This window comes from Echiichthys vipera (assembly GCF_963691815.1).
Source record: "Echiichthys vipera genome assembly, chromosome: 10".
NCBI lineage: Eukaryota > Metazoa > Chordata > Actinopteri > Perciformes > Trachinidae > Echiichthys > Echiichthys vipera.
The window spans coordinates 13,889,192-13,916,763 of record NC_139835.1 but is presented as its reverse complement, the minus strand read 5'-3'; the positions used below and the strand labels follow the sequence as shown (position 1 = coordinate 13,916,763).

At 40.6% G+C, this 27,572-nt stretch overlaps 1 protein-coding gene across 5 annotated transcripts in view; it reads left to right on the top strand.

Annotated features, from left to right (window-relative positions):
• The window catches only part of epha3 (eph receptor A3), a 102,405-nt gene extending 82,640 nt beyond the window's left edge, over positions 1–19,765 (top strand). For 2 of the 5 annotated variants that reach the window (XM_083921833.1, XM_083921832.1), the window contains exons 13-18: positions 1,050–1,259; positions 4,521–4,670; positions 4,866–5,059; positions 10,890–11,045; positions 15,131–15,245; positions 16,694–16,834. In XM_083921833.1, coding sequence (XP_083777959.1) covers positions 1,050–1,259; positions 4,521–4,670; positions 4,866–5,059; positions 10,890–11,045; positions 15,131–15,209 — 789 coding nt within the window. In that variant the 3' untranslated portion in view covers positions 15,210–15,245; positions 16,694–16,834. Of the gene's footprint in view, positions 1–1,049; positions 1,260–4,520; positions 4,671–4,865; positions 5,060–10,889; positions 11,046–15,127; positions 15,246–16,693 lie in introns of all 5 variants that reach the window. The other 3 variants (XM_083921830.1, XM_083921829.1, XM_083921831.1) reach the window with 2 other exon arrangements.
• The last annotated feature ends 7,807 nt before the right edge of the window (positions 19,766–27,572 follow it).

The following is a 27,572-nucleotide window of genomic DNA, read 5'->3' as shown; positions in this document are numbered from 1 at the left end:
CAAGGTGGTCTGGCCACTAATTGCTGCAGACAAAGTGGGTGGTGAAATGGGCCCAGCTGGATTTTAAAGGAAAATACACTCATCTCGCAAATGACACGGCCTTTGACACAGAGCAATCCAGTGCATGTGAAGAGCAATGGATGGAAATGCAAGTGGACAACTGGCGAACTGCTCAATCACATGCTAAAAGATCCGAGTGCACACCCTGAGCAAAAAACTACCATAGATAGATAGCTAATTACTGTTTTGCTCAACATTGTCTGCCTCCTAAAGGCATTTCATCATCTCAAGCTCTCCACATGTCTTCTTTGTTTATCTATCTTTCCCATTCAGACATAATAGGCTTATCCATCAACACTAGCCGATATAAACCAGTGTAAACATTCCTGCTTGCCAATGCAAAGAGAAAAAAAAAGTTGTTGCATCTAACCACTTTGCAAACATTTTGTTGAGCTATAAAAATCCATTTAAGATCATAATTTGCCTGATATGGCTTTCTAAAGACCACCAGCCATATGCGTTTAAATGCCATTGTGCCCATATTTAACAGTTTTGATATGTGTATTGTGTTAAATATTTGTTCATTTAAGCATTTTAGGCACTCACTGTTCCAATTAAAAGCGTTAGTTTTGGACATATTCATGGATACTTGTGAAGAATCCAAACAAAATGTTAAATAAATTAGTCAGTCGGCTCAAGATTAAAGGCTCTCATTGATCCTCACATAGACCATTAAATAACATGTAATAAATAGCATCATATAAGCGTTTGATAACAGCAACTGGACTGACTGAATAGGAAAGAGCATTTTAGTTAAATATTGGTCTGATCCTAATTTCCATACATTACTGGCTTTGGTATTTCACAGTTAAGCTGAAGATGAGGTACATAATGTCAAAGGTGGTTTTTAAAGGTTAATGAAAATGCTGCAGTTACTAATGTAGAAAGGTTTCATTTCATGCATATAGTCAGAAAGGTCAGGATCACTTTACATTAAAAGTATGATATTTATAGTACACATTTGGTCTCTTCTTTCTTCTATCCTTCAGAAACACGATGCCCAGTTTACAGGCATCCAGTTGGTTGGCATGCTGCGCGGCATCGCCTCCGGCATGAAGTATCTGTCAGACATGGGCTACGTTCACCGAGACCTGGCAGCTCGAAACATCCTGGTCAATAGCAACCTGGTGTGTAAAGTGTCAGACTTCGGCCTGTCCCGCGTCCTGGAGGACGACCCGGAGGCTGCTTACACCACCAGGGTGAGTTGAAGCACAAACACTATCTAAGCACATGAGTGACAGCATGAATAAATATGATGGGCCTTGTCCTCGGACAAATTAACATCTTAAGAGACACTGTAAGAAAAAAAAACTCAAAGCTAGGTAAGAGAATTAAATATTCGAGAAACAAGTGTCAACAACTTGGAGGTAAGAACGATCAGAGTTTCTGTGTTATTATTCTTTTTTTTTTTTACTTTTTGAAGTGCATGTCACAAAATTAAACATTATCAGCAGGCAAGCCACACTTCAGGCATTCATTTGTACTTTTTGCAGCCTTTGTGTATGTGCGTGTGTGGTCATTTTCACCATGGGATCCTGCGGTTTAGGCCATGCGTGCAGCCCTTTTAAACATAGCCTAAGCTGAGAATTACTTGTCAAATAAACAGTCAGTGTGCCGTTTTCCTTTCTCCCAGAAATACATAATCTAAAATAATAAGACAGAATAATAAACTCTCCCATGTTACAGAAACTGACAACACTCCACAGATTTATATTCAACCCTCACTGTAACTTACATTCTTTTTTCTACTCCTCTAGCCTCAACTTTTTAGGCAAAATTTACTTTGTGTGTTTCTGGGCATGCTATTTCTGTGTGTGTGTGTGTGTGTGTGTGTGCGTGTGTGTGTGCGTGTGCGTGTGCGTGTGCGTGTGCGTGTGCGTGTGCGTGTGCGTGTGTGTGTGTGTGTGTGTGCGGTGACATATCCTGTACTCTTGGGGGAGCAGGTGGGTACAGTATGAGTGTAAGAGCAGTGTGTGCAGTATGCTTGTATTTGCACATTTGTACAGTATGTTTCTATGTGCACCTGTGTTCATTTGTGCAAGAAAGTGTGTTATTGTGTGTTTTTCAGTGTCTTAGGCCCTCCCACAGTATTCCTTTATGGCTCCTGCCATATAGGAGTGTGTTTTCGAGATGTTAGTGTGTGTGTGTGTGTGTGTGTGTGTGTGTGTGTGTGTGCATGTGTGTGTGTGTGTGTGTGTGACTGCACAGCGGAGAACAAGAGCTGAGCGGCTTGGCTGATGGTCTGTTAGCTTTGGCTGCCATCGACCTCCTTTCCTCAGCTCCATTTGCTTCATTTGTTCTGCTTCTCAGCTAGAATGACACATGCAGCAGACACTACAGTGAGAGGTCATGCAGGAAACTTTAGATTATGGTTTGATTAATATGTTTTTTCTCTCTTTTTTTAAGGTTGATCCAGATTAAAACTGAATATGGCCGCATATTTTTCTTACAATCTGATTCATTGTAGTTCATATGACTACTTTCAAACAATTTATATCTGTGTTGTATGTTTTTTCAGAATGTGACATTTAAAATCTCCTTTTAAGGTCTGATTGCACAACATCCACACCATATAGTAATATTTCAGATAACAATTACAGTCCTGGATCTGAAGTTGAGATCACCATGCTGGGTTCAGTTTAAAAGCAATCAAATAATTTGGTATCTGAAACTAGACAATCTAAATAATCTACACCCATGTTAGCTTCTTGGGAAGGGGGGCTAAATTACTTAAATTACAATGTGGCCATTTTCAAAGGGTTCCCTTGAACTTTGAGCTGAAGATATCTGAATGAAAATGGGACTAATGGGTTCCTGAAGGGTTCAGTGGCGGCTGTTGGTCTTTCAATGAGGGGAAGCTCATTTTCCCGGCATACATCATAAATGTGTTTGTTTTTTTATATGTAAATTCTATCCTTCGTTCCTTTTCAAGAAAATGATCTGTGACCTTGTCGTACCAACTAGGCATCTTTTCAAAGGACTTGACCAGTGTCCTCTCAATGGCCAGCAGAGCTAGGCTGCTTAAATGGCCATGGCCCATTGTGTTGCTCAAGACTTGAGCCGCTTTAAACAGGATAAGCTCCTCTCTACACCTGCAGATGTAGCTCCAACTGTTGCCACTAAAGACAACAGTTTGTACAGCTGAGGCATTGCACTGTCCAACTCCATGTCTTTCAGACACAGCAAAATATCGCAAAGCGTTCCCCTGTTGCCCTGCAAGTCCTGGTTTGAATAAAGGACCTGAAGTACAGACCTTAGCCTCCCTTAATCAAAAAACTGGCCATAACTTTTCAGGACACTCCGAAACACCTCCTCTGGAAACATCACTCTCATCACATCTCACCAAATTTCACTGGACTGACTAATTTTAAGAAGCGCATACTTTCCAAATTTGCAAAACACTGAGGTAACTGCTCTGAAAGATTGTCTAGGATGGCCATGTGTGACCACCTGTAAGTGTGAGTGATCGTGATGGTGACGGGGGGGAGAAGCTCCACAGCTGCCGCTGCTCATTGGGTAAAGGAACCGCAGAGTGACAGAACAGAGTCACCAAACACAACGTTAGTGGTTTTTAAGAAAGACAAAGTCTCCGGATCAGTTCAGAACAATGGAATGAAAAACTTGAAAATGCCCCACTGGATGTTTAATCTTCAAGATCGCTGATTCGCTCATTTAGTCAGTCAAAAAAGGATTCCGCATCAGACAGCTCATCTTCTCATCATGCAGAAGCCGAGCGTCCGGGCCAACCCACTGTCCCAAAGACCCCCAGAGACGCTGAGCGTCCGATGGGCGGGACAAAGCCCAGCATTTCTCCAACGACCGTATAGTTTTGCTGCAGTGGAGCAACCTGCTCTACGCTTCTCCATTGAAGTCAGTAGAAGCTGAACGTCCGACTCTCTAGAGCGTTGTGGCGCTGCAGGGATGAATGATAAGTAGGGCTGGTTACCTGTGATAAGTAGCTGATCTGAACTAAAGATGAAGGTTTTCTAGCATGTATTTAGTCATGAAATGTACACACAGCAGTACATATTACACCACTTTATTTCTTTTTTTTTATCACATTTTAGGGAAAGCTGAGCTTCCCTCGCAGTCTTAGAGCAATCGCCACTGGAAGGGAAAACTGAGGCTCCTGTGGAGTCATCGAGCCCAAATGTATTCATGTGTTATGATGACTACTATGTTAGTCCCCATAGTAGCCATTTCATTGTAGTAAGCGCAATCTTTGAAACTTGACCTACAGGATAATCATATATATATATATATATATATATATATATATATATATATATAATTCAGAAAAGACTAGCAGTCATTCTGGTAATATTTATGCCATCAATTTTACACACCATCAAACTGACATTGTTGTCACCCACTGTCCGTAATTGTGATTGCGAGATTGTGTCATTAATTAACTGAAACTAAGTGAATGATTAATCTTTCTCTTACGCTTTGTCTCTCAGGGAGGTAAAATCCCTATCCGGTGGACAGCTCCAGAGGCTATCGCCTACAGGAAGTTCACATCAGCTAGTGATGCGTGGAGTTATGGCATTGTGCTCTGGGAAGTGATGTCATATGGGGAGCGGCCATATTGGGAGATGTCTAATCAGGATGTGAGTACTGTCCCCCACAGCTGCAGCAGTGCTGCAAGCTTTGCACATTTGACAAGTTTTACTGAACCAAGGGAGTATAGTTCCAAGGATGCAGTTGGGTACTTCAGAGCATATTAGATCTTTTTTTGATGTTGAACATACAGTATCCCATCTGTCATTTTTTTAAAAAAAATGTCTTTTTCTTCCTACATCTAGGTAATAAAGGCTGTAGATGAAGGATACCGCCTCCCCCCACCCATGGACTGTCCAGCTACCCTCTACCAGCTGATGTTGGACTGCTGGCAGAAAGAGAGGAACAACCGACCTAAATTTGAACAGATTGTCAGCATACTGGATAAACTTATCCGCAACCCTGGTAGCCTCAAAATCACGGCCAATACCACATCCAGGTATTAGAAAGATATTGAACCTTTTATTTGTTTTTATTCTTGGTGTTTGTTTTGCGCAAAAGCAGGTTGAGGTACTTTGAATCGCAAGATTGAAAAACAGTACAAACAGGTAAAGCCTAAAATGTGGCTTTATAGCTGCTTTCTTTTGTATGCCTCCTTCTCTGGTTCCCATGTACAGTACCTGACTAACAGACACCGGGCCCCAGGCAGTCCAACACTGGAAGTAGTTCCTTATATACCTTCCATGCACAGCAGCATCATGCAGGTCAATGACTTTCCTACTCTGGGATCACAAACCACTTGTATTCCATGGAGAAAGTACAATTCACCATTATTTATATACTGGACAACTAAAAGACTAACGTTGGCCAAAAAGGGAGTTATAGTATTAGATTTCTTTTGGAACCAGGCAGTACATGAGCAGGACATAAACATCGCCGTCCTGCTTCCAGTCTGTGCAGTGATACACAAAGCTTTGCCCGACTTTTATCACACATTAGCTCATATCACAGATATTTTCCCATGCAATGCCATATTCCTCTCTTCATTTTCAGTTGTTCTTATGCTACATTTTACTCTCCTTTTTACCCACCACCATTCTCTCCCAGTGGTCTTTGGGTAACCAGTGCAGCCCAGTTGTCAATTCTAAAGCATAGTGGGGGACAGGCACTGGGTCTGCCGCAGACAGATGCGTTATTATGGAGACGTCAAAGCTCATAACATTGACTAATGATTTCTTAAGAAAGTGAAAATAGGTCCCTTGGAGTTTGCATGTAATTTCCCTGATTGGCTTTTAACACCGGGAAAGCACAGGCTGTCCGACAGAGGCGGCTGGGGTGATTTATGAGAACTATGTGTGTCTGTATGTGTGTGTGTGTGTGTGTGTGTGTGTGTGGGTGGGTGGGTGTGTGTTTGTATCTGGGTGTGTTGACGGCAGTTGCGCAGCGGGAGCAGCTGCACTCAACTCCACTCAACTCTACACACCTCGTTTGTCTCAGGGCTGTCCCGGCTGGCTAATGGAGCATCGCCCCATCCCCAAAGCCCACATCAGAGCCTGGGACTAGAACAGAGCATCTGGAGGCTTCAGGGGTGGGACCTGGTCAGAATTTTCTGTCTTTGCATGTGGATGAAGGAGGACTGGGGTCAGTGGGCCAAGGTTGGCTGTCAAAGACTAATTAGGGGCCAACAGGAGCCCGGTCAGGGTTATAAGCCACCTTCTACCTGGCTTTACATGGTGTCTAAGACATACAGTAGGAGATCACAGATTGTGTTCAACAAAACATGACAGTGGCTGCTATAATACAACCAATACTCCTTCTGACTACATGTCAGTCAACATTAATGTGCAGTAGCAAGTAAAGCATTGCTTTGATGTATTTAATTAGGGCATTTTTACATAATAAAAGTTTTTCCCAAGCCATACAAGGAAAAAGAATAATGACGAGCCTCTGTGAACCTGTAACAACAAATGAGAGGTGAGTGGCTTAGGAGAGAGTAAGTGGGACTGTGTCTGGGGGCCAAAGCTGCAGATGGAACTGAGATCAATGTTGGTGTGGATCTTGGCCTGTAGGATAAGGTTTGGACTGCAAATTGAAACGGACAACAGTTTAACTAAAAATGTCTAAATGTATATGCTTAGTAAGTAGGGAAGTATAGGAAACTGGATGGGGGATATAACACTGGCACTAAGCATTTGCAGATATAACATTCAGAACATAATGTCATGCATTAGGATGATACCCTTGTGGAGGCTATCCCTACCCTCTTTTTTGAGTAAAGAAGAGGGAGAGGAGTTGCACAGAAGCCTACAAAAACATGCAGCAATGTAATAATAACCTGTCATCATCAAATACCACCACATTTGTATCATACAGATGCCACAGGGTGTATGAGACACTGAAGGTGAGGGGCGTGACAAAGAGATGGTTGGGAATGAGAAGAGGCAACGGCTCACCCTGCCTGCTGTTATTGACTGGGGGTTAAACACCCACACGGGGCCAAAAGGCTCTTTGCATATGCCCATGAATATCCTGACCAGTGCAAAATGTAAAATAAACAGAAAATACAGGCAGAGGGCAGGGTCCCTGCAGATACAGATACCACCATGTTTAAAAATTAAAACTCAACACTGAAATGCTAGCTAGTAATACAAATGAAGAGTTTAGAGTAAGAGTCATGCATGCTTCACTGGAATCAAATCAAAATGTCACACTTGAATTAATTTAGGTTAATAGCTTCCTTCATACCACCTGAGTAGTATTGATTAAAACAACATCATATCTATTACATCCAACAGAGGCACTGGATACTGGATACCAAATGGCCACATATCAAAATCTCAATTCAATTGCCCAATATTATGCCTATTCTTCAGACACACTCTGGGAATTGTCCCAGGAACACAGTGAGAAGTGAATTCCTCCCACTTTGTCCTACCCTCGTGTATCTGTTCAAGCTCTTCTCCTTATCCACCTCGCTCCTCCCTTGAGAGCTCTAAAAACAAGAGACTACACAGCCCTGGTTATTTAGAGGTCAAAAGAATGAAAGATAGAGCAAAAAAGGGGAAGGGAAATGAAAACAAGAAGGGTATAGACTATATTCTCTCTCCGGTGTATATATACTTCCTTCTGTTCGAGCGGGTATTTTCTGCTTTCTTACATGGTGTTAAGTCCAGGAGGGGTTTTAAACCCCCTCTGCCATCAGACAGATGCTTTCTTTTCTCTTTTTTCCCCTTCATAGCATTCTTCTGTTTCTCCATTTCCTCTCCAATCATCTTTTCTCTTGAGCTGCCGTTAGATGTTGCCGAAAATGTAACAACAAAGGAAACAAAGAAAATGATAACGGAGGGGAAACAAGGTCATTTGCAGTTTATCTCACAGAGGGGAAACGAAAACCAAGGATAAAGGCGAGGGTGAGATCAGAGGAGAAAAACAAGAAAAGTGGTACAGGAAAGGAAAGAAGAGGATCAATATTCCTGCAAAAAAACTGAACATTCTTAACCTTACAGTTCAAAAGTTCTAATAAGACAATTTGGATATAACTGTGTTTTTGCTGTTTCTCAGCAAATGTATACTGGGGAAAAGTCAGTCATGACCATAACAACAGGCCACACTCTACATGAAAAAGTATTAACTTGCATTTATTTCTTTTTCTCATACAAAATGAGTCTAATGTCTACACTTCCTTCTTGTCCCCTCATGCAAACCACCCCCTTTCCCTCCTTTTCCTACAAACCAGTCTCTCCAAGGGGTCCTAGGGGGCCCTCAGCATTTTGACAGGCCACTGATCTGGCAGGGAAAGACTCAATCATTGTAACAACATCCACTCCACAGCTACAAATGCATCTTTTTTTTCCCTCTCTGTATTTGAGTTGTCATTTTGCTTTTCTTCTCTACATATGGCTTATTAAGGTGTTTTGTCTATGTTGTTTGATTGCAGTTTGATTATTTTTTTATAGAAATATTCTTTTGGTTGTGTTTTGCTTCTTTAATGAAAATATATGGCATCAACATGAAGGGTACAGATAATACGTCTAGGTTATAATAAGGTATCTCTCATATCCAACAGCAAGGCAGGAGACACAACAGAAGAACTAGCTTCCCTTGTAAGAACATTCACAACCGTTCTGAAGAATTGTACCATTCTTAAGATTAACAAATACTAGTGTATGATATACAAACGTATCATTCCACTTTAATATTTATATGTTTATTGTGAAAGAAGACCATCATAACACATTATATGTTTTCTCCATCATGATGAAGCAAAACAAACTCTTTATTTGAGGTAACGAATACATTGAGGATGTGCATATTTGTGATAAATTTGTGTTTTTAATTTTACATACATTCCTCTTGCAAACTATCTTGCCAATTCTAGTAGAAGAAAATGTTTCAGTCTAATTTATTTTACCTACCGTATCATATTACACCTTCCTAATTCCCTCAAGGTAGGCTTGCTTTCTGTAATATTTGCTAGATTTCCACACAGTGACTCCAAACCTCCTTGCCAATCCAAATCAGTCAGGCAGAGGTTGACTTCCTGGTATTCTAATGAGTTTATTTACAAGGCTATAAATAGTGTTCCCTAAGGGAGAACTAGCCTTTTTTCTGTCCTGTCCGGGCTTGCCTCGTTTGCAAGAATCTATTCCCTCGTGTGCATGTGTATGTGTTTGTGAATGTCTTGATGCAGGTGCCTTTGTCTTCTCTGCAAGACAGGTGCAGTGTGTCCTCATAAAAAAAGAGCTTTTGCAACCCAGTTTTATATGTCACTCACAAATTCACTTTTTAACTAATCCCTTGGCTATTGATCTTTATGTTTTGAGTCTGAGTTTGACCTAATGTGGTTTGAACTGGTTTCCCATTTCCTACCTTGATGTGATCAGGTTTCCACAGCAATGTATGCCACATTTGTATCTGACACAGCATCAGTAGTGACATCAGAGAGAAAATCAGAGTGAGTCAAAACAGCGCCTGCAGTCATTCCTTCACCCTCTACTGTTGACTGAGCACTGTAAAACCCAACGCAGCACATTAAATTTGATTTAATCCAATTGAAACCATCAAGTCTAATCAAATCCAATGTTGCATTTTGCCGCATGGTACATGTAAAGCAGGAAATAGTAATGACATTAGATAGAAATTGATACTGCTTTTGTTAGTAATCTTGTTCTTGAATATGTTAAATACATTATGGAAATACTTTGTGTGATAGTTTGATTTCCCCCCTGTATTCAAAGCCCAAAGGCAAGCCCTGTATGGAACAGACATATATGACCAGACTATGTGTGTGTGTGTGTGTGTGTGTGTGTGTGTGTGTGTGTGTGTGTGTGTGTGTGTGTGTGTGTGTGTGTGTGTGTGTGTGTGTCTGATGGGTGCTGCTCAATCAGATCAAGAGGTCTGGTTTAAATTTAGCTCTGTATAGGTATGTGAGCAGAGCATGTGTAGAATAGTAAACTATACATGTTCAAGTGCGTAAATATAATTAAGGTAGACACAATTTATTCCTTAAACATATTTGCAGTGTTTTTTAAGGTAGCTATTTAAGATTTAGTCTTTATCTTTGGAAGAAAATGCTTTTTAGTTTTAGTGACATTTCATTCATTTTTATCCCGTCATAGTTTTTGTCCAGTTTTAGTCAACAAAGTCATGACATTTTAGTTTACTTTTAATCTTGACTGACTTGACACGGGCCAAAGAAATTATAACCTTCCACCAACAGACTGTGTACAACTATGCACCATAGTTAACACGTAGTCAACTATCAGCCTGTAGAACTATGCATACAGTATAATCATGGTTACACCAAAAATCAGGAACATTATCATAGCTTCAAGCAGCAAATGTAAAATCAACTGAGATATCTGTAAAACATTTAGAATATTTTCTGGTAGCATCTACATGGCTAAAATTATGGTCAAACCAGTCAAGAAAAGTTGTGTGTTGTTTCGGGGTGTTGGAATTAAATTGAATGATGATCATGACACAGTTACTAGTGTTACAAGTGAACAAATGACCACAGCTAGATGAAGAACATTCAGTTCACACAGCTTGGAATGCAGTACTGGCTGCTCTATTACAGTTGTAGCAATAGTAGTTGGTGGCAGTTATAAGCAATCAACGACGTTAAGGGTTTAAACAGAATAATATGGGCAGAGGCAAACATTGCTGCTTCTTATGCTGCTGACATCGTGTCCAGCCTTTGTGTTTCTGAAATGACACTATGAACTCCATATTTATCTAAATATGTTACAGGTCATTACCCAAGGAAGTTTGTTTATTTAATAGTCCATTAATGTTTGTATGTTACTCTTTTTCTTGTGTCCCCTCAGGCCAGCCAACTTATTGTTGGACAGGAGCAGTTCAGAGGTTCCCTCGATGGGGACGCTGGGTGACTGGATGGATGGAATGAGGACCTTACCCTGCAAAGAGGCCTTCTCTGGGGTCAGCTACAGCTCCTGTGACACCCTGGCCAAGACCTCCACTGAGTAAGACAACCACACACACAGAGACACACACACTAAGCTCTGCCTATTCATGTCGGCAGTGTTTATAGGGCCTCTGTACCCGTGGCTAGGCCCAAGAATCTGAAGAGACTCTTGGTGAAGACACATACACACACACACACACACACACACACACACACACACGTGCGCACACACACACACACACACGCACACACACACACACACACACACACACACACACACACACACACACACACGCACACACACACACACACACACACACACACACACACACACACAAACACAAGCTTGTCTAGTAAGTAAAGAAAGCTATAGAGCCCTTACTAAAGGTGTCCAGATGACTCATGGTAATTCATTATGACAGGCCTTTTGCCACGCTCCCAATGTTTCAAGTAAAACCACAGAGGGAGAAGGTGAGATCATTAAAAGAAAAAGAGAGCTTCGTAGGGAAGCAGAAAAAGAAAGAAAGAAAGCGAGAGAGAGGAGAAGAGAAGAGTTGTGAGTTCTATAAGGGAGAAAGGATAAAAGAGAAACTATTGAGGGAGGGAATAAGAGGGAAGATTTGACAAGATAAAAGGGTAGAGAGGCCTTTGAAAGAGCAAATAAAGGCATAGCTGTCAAATAGGTATGCAAGGCAACCTCTATACTGTGAAGCATTAAAATGCAGAGCAAAGTTCAAACAAAGATTGTCAGAAAACTATTTAGAAGCCAAATCTGGAGAAATCCCAGCCGGACAGCACACATTGCAGGATATACTGTATGTTGAGTATGTTGACCTGTGTCACACCAACCCATTCTCACTCCCAGCTTGTCAAATATGGCCGCTTAATCAGTGGCCCCCAGTGTCTGGTAAAAGACACCATTTCGCATCTGCATTAGACACACCACGGATTTATCTAACTCCAATGTAAAGAATGTTGCTGTGAGATGACATAGAATAAAAAGTGACAAACAAGGATAAAGAGAGCTAAAGTCTGCATAGGGAGGAGGTTGGGGGGCAGATGGATGGGTCAACCAGACATCGGACTTTCACCCAGGATATCGTTGTTTCGTGTCCCATATGAAACCAAAAGTCAAAACTGTCTTATTTTAACTAAAGTTACATAAGCTAACTTACTTATGTAACACACTTAACTAACATAATGTACATATGTTACATAAGGGCTTATTTTGTTCTTATCTTTCCCTAAATCTAACCAAGCACGATAAAAAAAAGAAGCCAAAGGGAGTGTAAAAAAGTGACACCAAGGGGTGATGACAAGCAGCCCTATATGACCAGTTTGGAGTGGTGTGAGAAGAAGATGTAGGTCAAATTGACCATATGACAAAGCCTGGTCAGTGACTGGAGGAGAGGTGTTACTGATACTGATACTGATACTTAATGTGTTCTCCCAAAAATATCTGCTCCTGGCAAACGATTCATGATTCATGTTTTCATTCTTATGATGTGGAGACTTCTTGACAGGTCTTGGACGTGAAAAATGTGTGTATTTATGTATGTATGTAAATTATTGTTATCCAGCAATTATTAATCCTAAAAAATTAGTTTGTGTACAAGTGTTGTATTTGTAAGATGTTGAGCATGTACATTTCCGTAGTAGGAGGGACTTTTGGTGGGACATTTAATTAGAGTCAGGGTATTTGTCACAGCACAGGGTTTAGTGAATCAATGTCCCTGGATAAAGGAGAGTTAGTAGACAGATATTACAGGTGTGACTCTGCTGACAGGAAAAAATAATCTGACATAATGGATCAGGTTCTGGCAAGAGTCCTCTACTGGCAGACTGAAGGGAATTATAAATATATAACAAGGTGATAATAGACTGGGAGTTTTATATCTTTTTGTAATTTTCTTTTTTTGTCAAAGTCAAAGCGCAGATTTTTTTTTTTTCAGTCTTTCTCTCTTCTATTCTTCCTCGCTGTAGGTCTGCTGCTGGTTTAATTGATGTGGAATGTGACCGGGTAAATAATTGGACATTTCTAATAATTGTGATCAAAGCAACCATTCACTCTGGTGATGTCAGCAGCGAAGGTGGTTTAGGAGTTGTGGGCAGTGCTCCAGAAAGCTGTAACTCATGTCAGCTTTCTTACAGGGTTAATGACCAGCAGTCTGGTCATTAACCCTGTTGGGCTTAATATGTTTGAAAGAAGCAGTGCATGATGTGTACCTTTATTTTTAAAATTAAGGAATTTTGGAAAAGTGATGCTTTGTATCGAAGGCCAAAGACAATAAAGGAACAAGACGAGGCAAAGTGCAGCTTCCTTTGAAGATATTTTTTGTATGATAATAAGAATGAATGAATAATAATTACTTAAAAAAAAATATTGGTTACTTCTTTTTCAGCGTATATTTTCTCTGTTGAACTGTAGCTTGGGTCTGTTTCTGTTTTCTCAGGGGTACCATACAGAAGCTATATTTTTTCAAATGCTATTCACTATTAAAAGTTGTCTTTAGTCAACATATTACAGAAGAAAAAAAGCTTGAGTGGAAATCCACGTTCACTAACAGATAAACCACACTGTAGTAATCCCACAAAGGCAATCCTATCAGTCTATGATGCTTTTTCTGTAGCAAAATGTTAAATTGGATCACTGTAGTATATTAATCCACTGAAGGCTGAGGCTAAGACACTCAAGGCTAGGTCAGCTACGAGGCTAGCAGCCTTGGCTGAGACTATGCATGGCTCAATATAGATTGCTCTATTGATTTGTACAGTCTTAATCTAGTCCTTGATATTCAGCACGAGGCTTGGCAATGATCTGACCTCTGAGGATCAGTAATCATACTTGGCGGCAGTGTGCTGACTCATCTCCTGGAGTAATTGAAGTCTGTTTTCAAGAGGATGGAATGGATTGACAAGGAAATATCGCATCATTTGGACAGTGTTCTTCATCTAGACAGAGTGCATACAAAGTTCATTTCAGGTATTTGAGGATATGATGAACTTGATTTAAACTGCTTGACAAAACATTGACATTTCCTTGTCCAGCCACATATTGTAGCTATGGTAATCAGGACAGACCCATCAATCGTTTTTGGTACCCAAACTTTACCCATTTTCCACTTTCTTTCAGCGACTCAAAGTTTGAATTAATAAATGAGATAATGACTGACCATCTGTATTTAGATGTGATATGGTGGTTAAAAAGGGTGGTTTTGTTTCACAAAAAAACTGAATTCACTTTTGACTCTACTGAAGAATACCATACTCTGCAGAGGTTATAGGCTGGGATGATAAGAATTGGTGGGTTGACACAGTGACACATTGCAGAGAGATACTTTCAACTGGTAATCCATTTCATGTGATGGTTTGTGTGTGTTTGTGTTCCTTAGTATATAAACATATGATTTATGGTCATACCACATATGTTTCATGTTGCAGTAGTTCAGTGTATTCTTATTTTATTACTGTTCTTGATTCATGTGGCTTTCCTGACATAAAAGAACTAATGTCATTCAGATAAGGAAAAGTTAATTAATGCTTCTCCTATCATGAGGAGAGCATGTTTCTCAAAAATGCTAATTATAACTATCGTGAAGACAATGAAAACACTGCTTCTTTGATTGAACAGGGTTGAGGCACAACAAAGATTAATTATTGTGTGTTAAAGTTTAAAATACATACACAATAAAACTTGCGGTTCCTGAAATCCCATGACATACTTGGAAAAAGTTTTTGCCAAGTTAAATAATAACTTAACTACACATGGCTTTAAGTTGAAATATATATATATATATATATATATTTTTAAACTTTTTAGCTTTAACTGTTATTTTTTAATTATTTGTCAGATTTTGTTTTGCTAAGATGAAATGTTTGCTCAAATGTTCAAAAGTGACAAATACATATCTGGTTTTCTGTATATTTTGAGATAATTTGCTGCCATGTTAACAAACTGGGAGTTAAAGTTATTAATTTCCTGACTTTAACATTAGCGGCAATTTACATTTGATAGGTAAAGCCTCAAGATTTAGCCTGATTTATTGCAACTAAAATGTACATCAGATACCATTATAGATAGCACTTGTTAATGACATCCAGTGTTATGTGATAATGTTTCTGGGCCTGGCTGTGTCTCAGTAGAGTGGTTCTGACCGAGGTCCACGTCACACCGGCCACTTGCCCAGAATGGGAGCCTTCCATGGGAATCACCACTCTTTAACGCCCAGCTCCTCTCCGCCTCCTTAGGCTCTGGATGGTGGGTGGAGGACAAAGACCTTACCCCCACCTGGGGCCTACTTCAAGAATCACTGATGGGCTTTCACTTGTCAAACTTTTAAAGGGATAGTGAGCAGATATTCAGTTATAACTTAATAGCTTAATTTTCATCCAGCTGTTAGCTGTAAGCTGCAATTAGAAACAAATGTAAAATGTAACAACAGACTGCATAGACACATACAGTATAGCGCATTACTAGTGTAACCTAGAAATTGTCTTTCTATGGCATATTGGTGCTGTTCCTGCAACAAAAGGCAAAACACCTTCAGTTTTGATTATTTTAAGCATCATGAAAATGGCAATGCATCGTACAATTTACGTTTCAAGCATTACTTAATTTCAGTGAACTATCCCTTTACATTGTGGCACAGAGTGAAGCAATATTGTGATTATCGTAATTTCCAGTCCCTTCTGGCTGGTCAAATTGTTTCTAAATGTCTGCTATGTTGGCTGCTTTGGAGAACTAAAGGCTCTGCTTGCATCTGAATAATACAAATCTCATTGTGGCCATTTTTGAATAACACTAAAATGTCTTTAATAGCCGAAAGTGTTTGTTGTTGTAAAGCTGCCACTCTGACTGCAACTCTTCTGCTTCTACTAATACAACACCACTGTTAATCTGTGATGGGCCAAAGAGATGAGTCTTAACATGTGCTTTGACTTCTTGTGTACTGTAAATAATAACAATGCTAATGCTCTGTATATACTCTGAATTTTAAGGTTGTTGTTTTTGTCTGTTTCAAAAAGTGCCTGATGTTTTAATTGAGCTGAATAACTGATGTGTGTATTTGATGTGTATGATGCATAAAATGTGAAACTGACACTGTAGCTCTTAGGTAATATTTTTGTTTTCTTACACCGGAATGCATGTTACTAATCCTTTAGGAGCTTCTGAGAGTATTAGTAATTTCACAGATGTATCTGAATCAGCCTGTAATATTCTACACATGTACCAGTGCTGCTCCTCTCCACATATACATATACCTACCCTGTCAAGAAATCCAGTTTAATGCAATGCATGGGACTAGGTCTTTTATGCATCTGTGGCCCTCCAGTGCCATTTCTTCCACTGACAGGGTCATAATAGCATCTGTCAGTGTAGCCCCATAGGTCTTCCTCCCTGTTTGTTAGTAATGGAGAGTGGAAGCAACAACCCCCTCCACCCCTAGAACCCCTTCAGAGATGTGGCAGCCCAGTGGCCTTCTGGGAAATGTAGTCCTCTGTGATAGACTGATGCCCAGGAAAGTGAAGGGAGCAGCACCAGGAACATGTCATTAAATGTCACATGGGTATCACATCCTCCAGCACTAATGCACACTTTCCATCTTTTTTTCCTTCCATCTTCCCCTCCGTCATGTCCCCCTCTGATTGTGTCTGTTTTTTTTCGACCTCTCCACCTTCTCTCTCCCTCTATCCTTCACAAACCAGGGATCTGAAAAAGGTTGGCGTGACTATCGTAGGACCACAGAAGAAGATCGTGAGCAGCCTCAAAGCCCTAGATTCTCACACCAAGAATGGCCCAGTACCTGTTTAAGAACTGAACAGAGTCAAAACACCAGAGACCTGTCCGTTGGTGTGGTTGCTAATCACTGTCTAAAACAGTGGCTTCATATGTAAACTGGAAACGGATCGAAACGGAGGAAAAATATGATCTGATTCAATTGCGGGCTTCCGTTGTTTCGTTGAAAGACGATATAAAGCCCTGTCAGAGAAAGGGGAAAAGAGTTCAGTGCAGACTTGCCAGCTTGTTAACTGGCTGACTCTTCGAACCTCCGTCCCTCCATGCCCAAGATGAGATGCCTTACAGACAAATATAGGAGGGTAGAGAGAGCAAAGCAAAGCCAAGGAGGTCAGGGGGACCTGGCCAGGGATACAAACTAGGGCTGGACTGGGCTGCAGGGCAAGGACTGGACTAACATAAAGCCGGTGCTCTCCAATATTGGCTAACCTGGACAGTATAGCCTTGTCTTTACAGCTAAAAAGGGGACGGGCATGCTAACAGTCTCCTTCCACCACGCCTGATAAAGCAGCCTGTGGAATGAGGCGGTGAAATGGAAAATGGCTGAGATGTCTTGTGTAGAAGAGCATGGCAGACAGCAGCAGCTCACATGGACGTGAACCCTTCCTGGAATAATGAGGTCTGAGGCTTGAGATTTTGTTATATAACTACCTACATTTACTGTTTCTATCGATGAGGGAACTGAGCTAGTAGGGACACACCTAGACGTTAACCAAGCCATTTTACCCAGTAGCTCTGACCTATAACATTTGCATTCAGTAGACATGTCACATAACAGCAATAATTATGATAATCAGTTAAATAGTCTCATTGTATGGAAGCCATGAGTCTATCACATATACAATTTATTAAAGGCTGTGCTTTGAAGGTACAGGGGCTATAAAACACTTCACACACAGCATTTTCTTATATGGTGACATCTATGTTCTATGTGCTTATGAACATATATTGTACAGTTATAGTGCCGTTCACTCAACCCAATGCCCTTTGTGAGAAATCTCAGGATGTATACGTTATTTGTTTTTCTCTACCAAGGGGAAACAGACCGAGGGAATGGAGCAGTACCAGGAATTGAGAGTGCAGGTTAAGGAAGACAGAAAAGGTGAAACTGTAAGAGAGAAATTTATAAGAGGGAAAAAATTAGAAATTAAAAAAGATGAAGTGGTGTCATTCAGGCTTCTGCTTCAGACATTCTTCTCATGTTGCGGAAGTGTAAAACTAGAAGCTTGAGTTTGTCCTTGAGCTTTTTTCTTCAGGTAAGACAGGTTAACATCATTGACCCCACACGGCATCGGGTATCTTTCTAAGGAGTGGGAATCATTCTCAGCGTACAATCAGTTTAGAAGGTTAAACAGAAGAGATCAACACTGCTGATCTGAGGGTGTTGTAGGCTTGTTCTAGTTCAGTCCATAACTTATTAACAAAAGCCATACAGGATCTCCTAGCCCATTCTCATTCCCAGGGTGTCAAATACCACTGTTTTGTCAAGGCCCAGAGGCATTTGATACTGAGGCATCAGGATTTCAACTGTAAACCCATTGGACGCTCAGAGCACATGCTCCAGAAGTAAGAGTGACAAAGTCCGGTTAGGGAGGAGGTCGGGATTCTGGAAGGGGTCAAACAAAGATGGGACTTTCACCCAGGAGACAGTTTTGTGTCCCCTTTATTTATTTTAATCCTAGCCATGATTTTTTACTAACCATACTCAAGAGGTTTTGTTGCCCAAAAACTAACCACATTAGATTTGTTTAAATTCATGTTAACCATGTGTTCCCTATGTTTGGAGTAGGGCTTCCCAGTGCATATGACTCCAAGGGGTCCTGGCAAAACGGCCATATGTGTCGAGTTGGGATAATAATGGGTTGGGATCTGAAACTTTCTCTAAAATAAACTTGTTCTAGTATGAAATTAATCCATAAACCGGGGTGATTTAAATGCAAAAGGTTGAGTGCCTCTTCTAGTTTGGTTGGGTCAGGGTGGGATCACCAAGCAAAAAGCTCCAGTATTGATTTATGTTCAACAAAGTCCGTTTTCTGTGTTCTCATTGGGGCATGGGGTTTTCTCATCACTGCCCTAAACAAACAAGTTATGAAAATGCTCTTAAAGAGATGTAACATTTCCAATAAATGATTCATTTCTAGTACGATATGTGTCCGGGATGGGATTTCCTAAAGGCACCGTAGAAGTTAGAGGTACTTATTTGTTCTATGAAGTACAAAAGTTACAGAGGTTTGTCTCCCGCTTCAATGTCATCAGGCCAATCCCTCAGTGCAACACATATCCAGTATTTCTAAACTGGCACTTTGGTATGCTGTGCTGTTTGATGGGTAAGGTTTAACTATGAGGGCTCTATCTTTAAGCTTCATCCAAGCACTTACTAGACAATATTTGAGCACTTTGAATGAAATTATTATTGCCTTGGTAAAGACTGAGCTTATCTGATAGAAAAGGGGGATTCTGGTGCTTTTGGGAAACCCAGCCCTGTTCAGTGCATCAGTCAGTCCTCTCTTACTTGGTCTACCTGTGGATGCTGCTGTTGCTGCTATGCGTTCTAATTAGCATGTACATAATGTAAACCATCATCATGATAGCAACTAGCGCTACAGATCCCACTATATGTACATGGCCATCCCTCTTTGTACAAATGTTTGTATGTATAAAAGAATAAATAAAAAAAATTGTGCAACATTTTTAATTAAAAAAGAGACAAAAATCATCTGTATTATATTTTATGTTATCTTGGATTATATTTGTCTGCTTTCTTTCTTTTCTACAATAAAAAGGCAATTATGATGACATTATTATTTATTTGTTAACATTATACAGCGCAATGTTGATGTTTTTTGTAGCATACAGTAAATTATGTGTCAGTGCTATCTGTGTTTTGGTTTTTGACTTACTTTATAAACCTGGGACATCTGAGAAAGCAATACTGTTATGCACCCTATATCCAGATCCCTCATTTTTCTGTCTCAAGACTGACCCGTGTGTCTGTGTGAGAGTTTACGTGTGCAAATGTAGATGGCCTTGTCTACTAATGTAAAATGATTTGTAGTGGAAACATTTATATTTTTATAATAAATATTCGCAAAATATTTTCCAAAAAATGGGTGATGATAGACCTGCTCCTGTGTTTTTATTCCATCATGTGATAATGTCGCAAACCAGAATATAATGTTGGCCTTTTCTTTTAACTGTAATGGTATTTCCATATGTTTAAAAGATCACAAGTGGAAGTCAAACACACATAACTCAGATGTCATCTTTTTTATTTTACATACAATAGATCAGTCTTTTGGCACATCCTGTCTTCTTTAGGATAAAAGCCAGCTATCGTCATATAAAATGCGCAGGACATGTGTTTCAAATAACTGAGTTTAGCAATCAACATGAACAGAGAAGGAGTCCATAGAAAGGTCATTGAAGAGAGGTCTTGACCATCAATGTCCACACTTCGAATCAGCGAATCAGCAAATACAATCTCTAGTAGAAGTGACAAAGTAGAACAAATACCTTAATGCTCTTTTTCAAATTGATCAATATGTCTAATAATAAATATATACATCTGAGTTCCATACAATATATCCAGTCAAGTAAAAGAAGATCAAAACTTATTCTTAGTTAACAAAAAATCCTGTAGGATCAGTAAAACCTAATCCAATAAAAGTTATCAATTATCACATTGCAAAAAATGTTTCATCATATTAAACCATACTTTATTTTTGCCTTAACTGTAATCATCCCCTAACCAGCACGGAAATGGTTATTATGCATGTCCATCCGTTCTAGGATAAGCATAGAAAGCATTCTGAACAATCTTTAAATCTATCCGTCAATAACGGACCTGCTACCCTTTGGTCACAAACCATCGCACATCTGTTAACAAGCTTATAACTTACCCTCCTTCCCCCTACCGTATCCAATAAAGCATTTTGTTTCCAAGCATGATTACAGTGGATTTGTTGTGTGATTTTAATGTGGAAGGTCTGCGTTGTCATTTTTTTTTTTTTTTTAGCTGACTGGGAGGAGATGAGATGTGTCAGACAGGGGAAAGAGTGATGGTCGCTCTGCTGAATGTTGAAAGGCTGACACTCTCCAGATGTTTCCAGGCAGATGTGCACAGAGAGAAAACAGGACACTGCCCCCCCAATTCAGGAAACAATGAACACAGTATGCTTGACAACGCCACCAATTCTGTCTTGTTTTCATCTAAAAAACCTCCATGGTACTGAAACCACCGGGGTGATGGAAAAGACAGAGAGAGGGCGGAAGCAGGGGAGGTAGAGAGTGTGAAAGGGAGAGGGAGCCATAGAGAGGAGGATAGAAGGTAGGTGTGTTAAAAATGTGATGCCTGTGGCAGTACTGTCCAAGCAGATAAGAACTTTTCGAACAATGGCATAGATAATGTATTAATGCAGGAGAAGATTAACCAGCACCATTCATCATCTTGCTTGGCAGCGTGCTGTTGAAACGCGCTCCCCTAGCTGCAACACATACAGAATGCATGGTTCTGCTTGGAAAGTAATGATAATGAGAAAATAAAGTCATGATGTGTAAAATTCATTTCCCATTTTGAAACAGGAGTAATATGCAATCATCAGAAATACAGCTCTGCTTCTTCCAGATTTTTTTGACATCCATCATTATCTCTATATGGGATGTCTCAAATTGCACTGACAGTTTTTCTATATTTGTTTTCAACTTGAATTTTATTTGATGAATAACCAACATGTCCTCGTGTTTTAAACGGTGTGAATCTTACTTGCTTAGGGTTGGGAAAAGATCATTGATTGACTTAAAATGTCGCTTAAATAACTCTGATGGAAACATCTGATTTTTTATTCTTTGAGAAAGAGCAGGACAGTGGCCCATGCCCTTCCCATCCCATATCAAGATGTCTATACCCTGTGAAGCCTGTTCCTTTCTCTTTCCTCTGGGTTCCTGACAAACTGGCCTCCAGCTGCGTGCAGCTGCTTTTTAAAGCTTGACATCTTGTTGCAAACTCATACTGCTCCGTTCAGTTACCCTTGCAGCCTGCTGTGAAAAATTTCATCCTCATAAGCTCACTTCCTGCGTTCAAAGTTCACTGATAAAGGATTGGGATGTCACATGTTAATTATCTTTTGTGCAAACCATGTTTATCTGTTGGTAGCAGTAGATTGTGAAAGAATTAAGGCTTTTCCCCTCAAGCGTTGCACAGACTGCAAGAATTAACACACACAAAGCGAGGCAGCACTGACACAAAGAGGGTCTTATATGTACACATGTACACTGCAGGGAGCACTAAGCTGTCACAATAATGTCTCGACCACACACGTACACATGCATGCACACATACAAAGATAGATAGATGCTGGTCGCTGGCTTTGTAATGCTTGTGCTCTCTATGGAACCTAAGCACACAGCACACACACACACACACACACACACACACACACACACACACACACACACACACACACACACACATAGGTCCCAGGACTGCAGTGCTCAGGTCGCCTCTGTCACTTTAACAAATGGTGCCATCACAGAGGGAAGTGAAGCTATCATCAAAGCATCCTCACCAGTGGTGCAAAAAATACATACAGGTGTGTTTTGATTAAGCTAGACCCCAGGTAAACTCACTGCCACCAAAGAGTCTCAAGTGCGATAAAGGAAACTGTGTTTGTTTTATCTACAAATTCATCAAAAGTTTTTAATAACTCTAAGGATCTTTGCTTGTCAACCCAAGTTCAAAGCAATGGTTCTGCATGTCTTCCTCTCTTTCTGTTTTTCTTTTGAATAAGCTATTTTAAATGTTGAATTGTAACCGTGCTGCTGTTGTGGGTACATGACAACCCAGAAGTCTCAGGAGCACAAAGTGCTGTACAGCTAAATAAGCCAGGCAAGACATCAATCCAATCCAATTAAGTGCATATTTACAGTATTGACCCTCATTCTTGGTTTCAGCCATTGTCTCGAGTGGGAAATCCAAAAAAGTTCATAGTGAGCTGTCCAAAGAAAGCTCATTAAGGACTCAACCTTGTCACCTCGCCAACCAACACTAGACATAAAAAGAGGACATTTAGTTCTCTGAAATGGCAAATTCAAAGCTTCTGGCTATACAAAGTTTTTTTATTTCCATCTGAGGGTGGAAGGGATTCGACAATGATAAGACTGAACTTTGGGAAGCACTATAAATAATTAGGCAAAGCTATTAAACCACAAAATATTTTTTTTCATGTGACTTGAAGGACGTGTTTAACATCTGTCCTGAGTGATTAAATCACAAGTGGACAGCTTTCAGTACGCCTGTTCACACCTGGCAGCAGAATTAGTCTCCACATGCATAAATCAATCATCAATCCCCCCCTCTATGCAAATTAACACAAACATTACTTCCATTTGCACATAGATAATGACATAATACATAAGTGAATGAATGGTCATTTTTGTTGTTGTTGTTATAATATATTATACATATATATACTGAATATACATATAAGTACTTATTCTGACCCAAACTACGATCTTTTCCTAAACCTAACCATGTAGATTTGATACCTAAACCCAATTAACATTTTAGTTTGAATTCACAACATTAATCATGTGTTTAAAACTGCGGACGTGGAATATCAAAAATAACTAGTATATGACGAGTAGGGAATGAGAACAGGTTGCAGCAATTCAGTGCTATTGGTCACGCTTCAAGTCTCTGTGAATTTGAAATATTAAAAAGAGGTTGTGAATAAACCTTGTAACTCCATTGGATCCTCAAACTGACGGCAAACCTTGTAGCTCCAACCCCTCTCCATTCGGAATGAAGTACCGGAAACAGCTGAGCTCGAGCTGAAAGTTCGCCTACTTTACGAAGCGATTTGATCAATCAGGTAAGCGAAGCTCTGTATAAAATGTTTTAAAATTAGCCAGTTAGTAGAAAACTCACAACCCGTAAGGTCCTGACCATCAACCAGCCCGCTGATGATTAGATTACTGTACTGAAACAAATCACACAATTCAGGTCGTGTTGCCGTGTGACACAGCATGAGCCCCGGATACCCAAACCCACAAAATTAAAGCGTTTCTTTCCGAGACACGCAAGTAAAAAACATGCTGACATGCTCACTGTTTAGACAGAGAGCTGTGTAAACATAAAAAATTTAAACTAAAACAGGTTCTCTCTTCCTCTGACCGCCCACAGCTATTTAAAAACCACCTGCAACCCAAAAAAATATAAGGGACCTGTAGGTCCCGTGAGCACGCCGCAAAATACAGACCTCTACTTAGGTCAAATGTGTTAAATTGCAAGAAAAACAGAGAAAAACAAACACACATAGCTACACTAAACTTTGTAAGCTGTAAATTGTTGGTAATGGAAGGTGACACACTCAGCGGCTGTTATAATCACTGACGGAACAAAAACCCACATATATCCCTATTTGCTGGTCAAAAAACTCATCAGTCCATTTAAGTTTGATTGTGGTTAAAAATTTATAAAATAACGATATCTACCAATATATGGCCATATATAAAGACACAAAACCAACTTTGACAATGCAGTTAATTTGTTTTGAAAATACAGAGGGTTTTTTTATTTCCTGAAAATTTTATTCTGGTGCCTGGGTTGAAAATTATATAACATACTAAGACTGTAATTACAGAGCAAATACACTGCACTGTAGCCTAATAAGCCTGTGTATGTTCTCATTTGTCCAGGTCATCGTTATACTCAAAGCAATTTCAGTCAAAAGCAACTGTACTTTGTAATTATGTCTAGGAAGACGTTTCACCTCTCATCCAAGAAGCTTCATCAGTTTATGTACGCATCTGACCAGGCTGGGACTGGTCCAACTAACTGGTGTGGAGATCCAGGTATTTAACCTCTCACAAAGCCGATGATGTCACTGGATTCCTTTGTGCTCCAAGTGCCAACGACCGTCGTTGAAGTGACAGTCGTTGGTGGGAAGTAGGTTTCAACTTCATTAGTGCTGTATTGAGTCTTAATGACAGTCGTTGGAGTCAGAGGAGGCCATTTGTGAACAGTTGTTCTTTGAGGTTAGATTGTTGAATCTCCTGGGAAGGGAAGAAAGGGATTCATTGTAAATTGGAGATAAGTGGTGTCTAAGGGTGCACTCACACTGTCCGTCCGTACCGTGCCCCGGGCTTTAGGGTACTTGAGAGGGGCTCCATCTCCCCGCGGGCCAGGCCTGTTTGTACTCACACTGCCTGGGCCTCGCCCGAATGCTTCTTGCTGCCTATACATCATCACGCCGTAACACGTCACGCGCATTGATCGATGTCATCGCGATGCGTCGCTTTGTTTACAAATCTTTCCATAGACCTCAGAGTTTTTGTGCGTCTTGTCCAACTGTTTTTGAAAATTTTCATCGACCAAATCTGCAGTAAACACTCCACCTCCGCATCACACCAACGTGAACCTTTCGGCGCCATTGTTTTAAATGTCCGAGCATGGTCCGTCTATTTTTTTTTTGCTTTACAAAAGCCCACCTCTCCCAAACGGTCCGTGGCCGGCAAGCTGGCCGCAGCTAGCGCAGTGCGGTTGCACTCGCAGTGGTCAAACAAACTAGGCTTTACCCGTAAAACCTGTTTGGGCAAGGTACGGATGGAGAGTGTGAGTGCGTCCTTAGACCTCCTCTTCTGTTTAGCGATGGTTTCTCTACTTTTGCATAGATGGCTTCTTTTCTAACCAGGATGTGGACATTGTTGTCATCAAAGGAGTGAGCTTTCTCCTTGAGATGTTAGTGGACAGCGGAGTCCAGGCCTGAGGTGTTAGCTCTCCTATGTTGGGCCATGCATTTATGCAGTGGTTGTTTTTTATTTTTCCAATGTAGAGATTGTTGCATTCCCCGTTGCATTAGCATTGGTTCACAGCATAAACCAGATGGCTTTTGTGGGGGTGTGGTGTTCTGTCCTTGATATGTACTAGTCTCTGTCTGATTGTGTTACTGGGTTTGAAATACACAGGGATGCAGTGTTTGTTGAAGATCCTCCTGAGTTTCTCTGATACCCCAGCCACATACGGAATGACTATGTTGTTTCTCTTGTTTTCTTTTTCTTTTTCAACCACTTTGGTTTTCTATCTGGAGGTTAGGTCCAGCTGGGGTGGCCACAAGTTGTGAGGGCGCCTCTCAGGTGCTTGCAATCTTCCCCTCGAGCCTGTGAGCTGGTGGGTACGTTATCACCTCTGTGTTGCAGTGTTCTGATAACTGCATTTATGTGGTTATATATTCATAGATTTGATTGCATTTTGTTTTTCCCCCAGATTTCTCCAAAATGACCTCTAAAAACATGATAAGTTAGGATAAAACCTAACCTGGAGCATAGCCCAGAACCCTATATAAAGATCAGAGTGATTGTAATGATACCTGAAGAGTGCTATTACCACTCTATCTGTTAATGTAAATGGTTGAAGCGAGGCTATAGAGCTGCTGGTCCTGCCTGCTGTTGACACCACTGTCCATACCGGGGAGAATTGATTTTCCATGAAAGCTGAGTGATGTGGAGAGACTGCTGGCCCTTTGATGTCAGCACACTGTCATCTCTCTCACTCTCTTTGTCTCTCTCTCTCTCTTTCTTTCTCTCTCCATCATTTCTGTCACTCTCTTTTCTCCTTTCTCTCTTATCGGTTTCCCATCCCCACTCTTATTCTTACTCAGTTTCTTTTCAGTTCAGTATCTTTTCCTCACTCTTCACCTCTCTGCCCTCTATTTTCACTTTTCAGCTCTCATCTTCTCGCCTCTCTCCTCGCCTTTATTGGCATCACATAGTAATGCATTATTCATTAAGATCAATGTATACATTAACAGCTAATTAGTATCAATTAAAGAGAAGTAAATAGGCAACTCTCCTTCTTCCTCCCTCTCTCTCCGTCAACAGCAGCAGGCCCGATTATTACATGTTGAGATCAAAATGCTAAATTAGAGCCTGATTTCCACTGCTGGCGCACACTTCCCATGAATGAATTTCACACAGCTAAGCCTATTAGAGTCTTTATTTTTGGAACACGTTTTCCTTTTGTTTACTTCACATGCAGCTCTTACACATTATATTGAATTCATCAATGAATACATGTAAACAGGAAAGTGGGGCTGGAGCTGATCCCAGTTCAAATCAGGTGTGAGGCGGGGTACACCCTGGACAGAACGCCAGTCAATCATAGGGCACATAGAGACGAACAGAGCCAGACGACCATTCACACCTACGGGCAATTTGGAGTAATCAATTCACGTCTTTGGATTCTGGAAGGAAGCCAGAGAACCCCCACGCAGACACAGGGAGAACATGCAAACTCCACACAGAAGGGCCCCAGTCAAGATTTGAACCAGGAACCCTCTTGCTGTGAGGTGACGGTGCTAACCACCACACTACTGTGCCGCCCATTACCATACCAATATTACCATTTTTATTATCTCATGTAATTGTGAGCACAAATGTAAATTTGTAATGTCAGTACGAACAAACTTTAACACCAACTGAAAAGTCTCTCTGTCTCGCATTCTCTTTGTTGGCCCATCCACATATTAAAGCCATAAATCACCAGGATCAAACTCAGTGTGTGAAAGGTAGCGACAGGCTGATTTACTGGTGGGTTTCCTCTGTGTCTGTGAGTTTTATGATTGGGGTCGAGGGTCAGGGACACAGGGATACATTTCTGACAAGGTCTCTCTTTGACTACTGGTGTTTCTAGTACTTTTCATGCCTTTTCACTCAGCTTGACCTCCATGGATTGCAAGGCCACATGTTAATGCCACTTTTGACTTAAACAGCTGAGTTCTAGAAGAAGGCAGC